Here is a 6,012-nt window from a genome sequence, read left to right as displayed (position 1 = left end):
TATCATATATTACTGTATATACACAAGAAAAACTGCGTTATTATCTAGTCAAAATCCGATACCTATTTTTCAGTTCAAAGATTCACTCTTCCGCCCATCATGATACACTCTATTTTAAGTTTACGACTGAAAAAATTTAATAGAAAGAGATATATATATTATACATATACATATAACATATGTAAAGTAACAATTGTATACACTATGTTCGGAATAAAACGGTGATAAAGAGATTATCTTAATCCATCTTTTCTCCAACGACGATAAGTTATAATAATAATAAAATATAACAACAAAAGCAAATAAAAAATAATTATTTATCAATTTATCGCAATAATTTATCATCACAATAAGAAGCAATATTCAAAGATATATTTTATTAAAGTGTCATAGCAATAATAATCATACAAAGAGCGTGTAGAGATACGACATTTCTCGTGGTAAAAGTGCTTCTGAATAAATTGTATGCAAATAATACTGCATGATCCAAAAGTCTCATCATATTTTAAAAAAATATTTATAACTGGATAAATAATTGACGCTGTTGGCTAGTATATTTCTCTTACTTTGTCGCGCTCGAAATAATAAAATAATTACTGTAACGTAGCTGATACATGACGAAGTTGCGTATCGATCGCCATTTATGAAATCTTAATCAAATCTTTCAATATGTACCGTTCAAGTTGTCGTCGGTGGTTCCAACTTGAGGCTGATGAAAAAGTTTTCGCGATCTTCTCTGTAACGCGCTTTTAAAAAAAACTCGTATGCGAACGAGTTCAATGGAAAATTGTAGCTCTGCGCGAATCTTTGACAGTCGGTTAACCAAATAGCTGTATTGAGAACGTGCGCTCTCTTCAAGTCCACGTTCTTGGATCTTTTTTCGTCTTCCGAGAGTATTTTTGATTCCAACGTGATCGCGCGCCAATGATAAAAAAATTTACGCGCCAGATATCGTTGTCTACATGTCCAGACATAGTTTGTCGTCTCGTCAGCAATATTTCGGCGTGTCGTGAACTTTATCTTGGCCAGCGTTGCCATGAAAATGCGCCTGGCTAAACGCGAAAATCCATCTCGCTCGGATCGTATTATGTTCTGTCCATCTTCTGAGTGAATATTATTGAAATTATTATTAATAGATTCTGAAATCTCGGTTTGCGTGATTGATTGTTTTCTTGTAGAAGGCGATGCGAAATTCCCTTGAATTTCTCTCAAGCCATTTAATCCCAGAATTTTGATCAGAAAGTGACCAACATATGGCATACAAGGCGGACTGCGTTCTGCTGCGGTCCAAGTTCTTTGATACTTTGAACAGCGCGGACTCTTATAAATCTTGGACAGCTTCTCCATCGATTCGTATCTGAAATGTATCAAATTGTGTATATACGTTTTGTTTTTATGAAAGAGAATTATTAATATAAAATAGGGAAAATCTCGAAAAATATATTTATATGAAATCTATTCACAAAAAAGATCCATGAAAGCAATATTATGTAATTGCAAATTTAAAGGAAATTTTATTAAAGGAAAATAATTATAAATAATATATAATTATAATAATTTTATTGTTATAGATTAAAGGAAATTAATTATCTCGTGTCTAAAGTTAATAAGTGGATACCTGTTGGCGTGATGAGTCCTTAAGTAAGACCAACTTCTTCGAAGTCTGTAAATTGGCGGAGCCTGCAGACCGGCTAGGATAGATCGACAGGACTGAAAATTGCCGAGCGCGAAACACTTGTCAGCTGCATTAATGAACCTCGCCATGATTCTGGTTCTCATATCGAGCTGCTTGATCGCAAGGATCTCGCTGACGGTCAAACAGGTGATCCGGTGACTAAAAGCGATCCACGCACCTACATTCGGCGCGTTGCACGAAGATCTCTGATGGATCAACACCTCGATCTCGGTTGCGGGAATGCGAACGAAGAGATCGCGATCGATCATCGTCAGTTGCGTGGCTAGAGTTGTGCTGTCCAAGTCCCACACGGTGATACGAAGATTCATCTTTAACAATCTCCGCAATTGCGCTGTGCCTTTATCGACGTCTGCGGTTTCAATCAGCTTTTTGTTCTGTTTGCGCGTCCCATTGATGAAAAGCACGCGTTCTAATAGACTGCTAGATTTCCCCGTAATTGTGGTTTCGGAATTGCCGCTCTCGCCTGATGTCTGATTTTTTCGTTTACAGAAGAGCTTTCTTTTCGCCTGCTTCTCTTTTTCACATCGAAAATCCCGAAGGGATGCCAAGTGATGCCTTAGCTCTCTGTTATATAAGAATTATTGAATAAATTCAATTTTTTATTATTTAAATTATTCTTAAAATATATAATTTAAAACTTACTTATTTGTCAATTATCTTTTTAAATTATGTAATAATAAAAATATGCAACAATTAAAATTTAGATCTTATAATCTAAGTTTTTAAATAGAAATTTTTTTTTGTCATAAACAAATGTAACGAGTCACACATTTACACAAGATGACAAGTATTTTTTTTTTATATTACCTGTAAGCAGCCGTAGCTGCCTGAGGTCTGTACCAATATTCTGGCGTCCAGAAGAGTATCACTCGTCCTCTAGTAACGGTGTTGGAACCGGACGTTAAGGCGGCGCAAGAAACGCTGGCTGTCAACTGACGACGTGAGACCGGAAGTCTCAGTTCTGGGTCCGATGGTTGTTTGCGGATGTTGACCGCACTCGATGATCTCAGAGTTTGCACGGATTCGCGTTCACCAGGCTGAACCGACCATGGCCCTAGCGCGTGAAAGAAATGTGCTGCTGAAGAAAAGGCGTATCTTCGCGGGTGCTTCTGACTCTTGAAGGACCTATGATCCTCCCAGATTGTCACCCCGCTTTCGATTAATTTCCGGGGGTCGACAAAGCGATGCCGGAACTCGGAGACGTCGACGTAACCGGAATCACCGCGATAAGGACCCAGAATCAACTCGGAATTGCATTTTTCCGATATACCAAAACCGAAACGCGATACTTTTGAAGTCGCCTCTCTCCGATGCTGTTGTTGATGTTTTTCGTTTTTTTTTTCTACGTGTTCTATGAACTCTTCCTCGGAAAGTATATTTTGGAGCTCTAAATATTTTTAATCGTTGATATTTATATTGTTTTTTATCAGAATATTTGCATTAAAATATATGCATATGTAAATTTAATAAAATTTAATTTTTTAGTATAAAAGCATAAGCTAAAGTTAGTTTATTTTTTTTTATTTTTTCTTTATTCAAAATCTTTTAGTTAATATTTTATTTGACGATGAGAAGCTTTGAGATTTTTTTCTCTTAAATATATCTAAATGAATAAAAAGATTTACGAGTTTTGCAAATCCGACTGCTCTAACCGTGACATCGGCTGTGCTTTCCGGAAACATTAATGCCAACGCTGTCGTCTAATTGGCAGATGTTGCAAGACGTACTTTTGTAACTTGCGGTACAATCGTGACGATGAGTGCCGTGATTTCTTGCGAAAATGACATTACATAGTCCTCCGGAACGCTGCGATTTTGCTTGACTGTCAAACTTTATCTGACATGGCCAACTTTGACAAGATTTCTTGCAGGTAACGTAACATGGCGTACGATCCCCTAGCTCATACATAAGGTCCTGCAAGCTGGCTCCGGCGAATCTCACCGGAACAGGCGTATAATGACCATTTACTAACTCATTAAAAGACGATCCGAGATACAAGTCCTTGTCTGTCCATGTAGGAGCAACAAAATCGCCGGCGCCTCCATAACGAGTCCATATTCTGTATATTTGTTTTAATACACGTTTTTTGTATAAAATTATACGATTGATAACAAATAATTTAACATGATCATTAGTACTGCTTCGAAGCACTAGATATTTAATTTTCGTAAATATCGATGCATATAATGAGATCAACAATAGTTTATATTAATTGGCACCTGTATACTGGTTTTTTCATGTTGTGATTTTTCTTGACTTCGATCTCGGATGATAGTAAATATAGTGTACTACTGCTCGACGAACTCGCCGCCGTCGTTTCGGATAATGAGCTACCATCCACTTTATACGTCAATAATCTTCGGACCTGTTCGCACCAGATCCTCCAAAAAATTCTGCGTTGCACGCCGCCGAGCTCATAATAATTTGCTCGACCATCAATGAATCTGAGATAAGTCAAATGTAAATTTATTCTTCTAAAAAAAAATTTTACAAATCTTTATAATATCCATTATTTTTTAATTTTAATTTAATTTGTTAATTTTTTAAACTTAATTAAGAATACTTTCTTTTCACATCATTCTTTTGTTCATAAAATAAATTAGACTTTTTTTATATATTATTGTAATAATATTGTGATTATATATACACATAATATATATTAATATTATATATATTTATATTAATATAAAAATTCTATTAATATATATCTTTTCATATTTATATAAATAAATTTTACATTTATAATTTAAAAAATTAATTTATTTTATAGATATATAATCATCTAATTATTAGATTAATAAACTCATTTTTCAATTTTTTTTTTCAATGTTGAAGAAAATGGAAAATGGAAATTTTTTTATACTTCTTGTTTCATCTAACGTAGAGTATACCTTGCCTTTAGTGTTCTACGACGTCTTCTTCTAAACACACTGAGCGTAACGTATTCTAAAGGATATATGGACACGAGTTCAAAACTCTCGATGCTGACATCGATGTCAGATGGGCAAATGAAACCAGGATTAGTTTGGAGAACATCGGCGGCGACGATCAATCTAGTTGGCGTGAGACCCAGGGCGACTTGTCGTAATCCACGTCCATTTCTCGTGGTTTTCGCGAACGGTGACTCTACCAGAATCGTCTCGGAGAATTCGCAGTACTCCGACAATAATAACTTACGTATTCTATTATTTTGTAGACGAGCGTCACGACGGGGCAACTTTATTTCACGTGACGCGTTCATGGATGACTTCTCTCGCGCGGCGAGGAGAAAAATAATGTCGCGCTGCACGAATCATCTATAAGAGTTTTCACAGTCCAATGATTTTTAAAGCATTCAGAGATTGTCTCCTTGTCAGAGCTTAACCGCGTTGGATTAACGTTTTCTCGACCGAAACGTCAAAGAAAGAAACTCATACTATTATTTGTAGATAACTTCTCGCAAAATTTTGTTCTATAAACTATAAACGATGGATGACAGTTATACTTATGAATATAATAATTCTATTAATATATATCTTTTCATATTTATATATAAATAAATTTTACATTTATAATTTAAAAAATTAATTTATTTTATAGATATATAATAATCTAATTATTAGATTAATAAATTCATTTTTCAATTGTTTTTTTCAATGTTGAAGAAAATGGAAAATGTAAATTTTTTTATTATAGTATCGAAATATCGCGATCAAAAATATATTAATTTAAAAAATCTTGAATGTCTAGCGGATTTCGTGTTATTTCATATGTTTATTTAAGAAATCTATAAACTCCATGATTAAGTATATCGTCGTTTTTATTTAAAAATTCAACATGTCGTCGAATTTTCTGTTAATATTCGTACATAGAGTCGCGATTGCAGTAGATTACATTCAAAGATAAAAACTACATGGTAAATACTGGTCGTAAAACCTCGTCGATTAATAAGAATTAACTCCTTCTCTTCATTTACTCGGTGTATAATACGATAATAAATAAGATATAAAAAACACGTACGTGTAAAAGAACCTCACTAATAATGAGGGAGCGCCGTTTTACTTATAATAAATGGTTAGCGAAACGTGCAAAAATGTACAAAATTTACGAAGATACATACAAAGATTGTTCCTACATTCTCTCGACTCAATTACATTCTTATCGACTACTGTTCTCCGGATTTACTCTGATGGTGACTTTGTTGCTGAGAACGGACGCGAGCTTCTCAACATTGCTCTGAAGAAGCTTGTTTGGCTCAGAATTCGTTGTATCGTTATTGGACATCGCCGCGTTTTCGGAAATAGTCTTCACGGGCGACTTATTTTCCTGAAAATAAA

General features: G+C 34.6%; 2 protein-coding genes across 3 annotated transcripts in view; both read right to left on the bottom strand.

The window, feature by feature from the left end:
* Positions 1-42: 42 nt before the first annotated feature.
* On the bottom strand, positions 43-5,390 carry LOC140665016 (uncharacterized). Its single transcript, XM_072890677.1, has 6 exons — positions 4,588-5,390; positions 3,916-4,140; positions 3,349-3,755; positions 2,504-3,083; positions 1,619-2,260; positions 43-1,357 (listed from the first exon to the last, which is right to left on the bottom strand). The coding sequence occupies exons 1-6, from the start codon at positions 4,935-4,937 to the stop codon at positions 679-681; spliced, it is 2,883 nt and encodes a 960-aa protein (XP_072746778.1). The 5' UTR covers positions 4,938-5,390; the 3' UTR covers positions 43-678.
* An 87-nt stretch (positions 5,391-5,477) lies between these two features.
* Positions 5,478-6,012, bottom strand: part of LOC140665010 (uncharacterized) — a 33,802-nt gene continuing 33,267 nt past the window's right edge. For both annotated transcript variants that reach the window (XM_072890664.1, XM_072890663.1), the window contains exon 14: positions 5,478-6,001. In XM_072890664.1, the coding sequence (XP_072746765.1) occupies positions 5,834-6,001 (168 nt within the window). In that variant the 3' untranslated portion in view covers positions 5,478-5,833. The remainder of the gene's footprint in view (positions 6,002-6,012) is intronic.

This window comes from Anoplolepis gracilipes, chromosome 4, assembly GCF_047496725.1.
Source record: "Anoplolepis gracilipes chromosome 4, ASM4749672v1, whole genome shotgun sequence".
Classification (NCBI taxonomy): Eukaryota; Metazoa; Arthropoda; class Insecta; order Hymenoptera; family Formicidae; genus Anoplolepis; species Anoplolepis gracilipes.
This window is presented reverse-complemented; position numbering and strand designations above follow the sequence as displayed.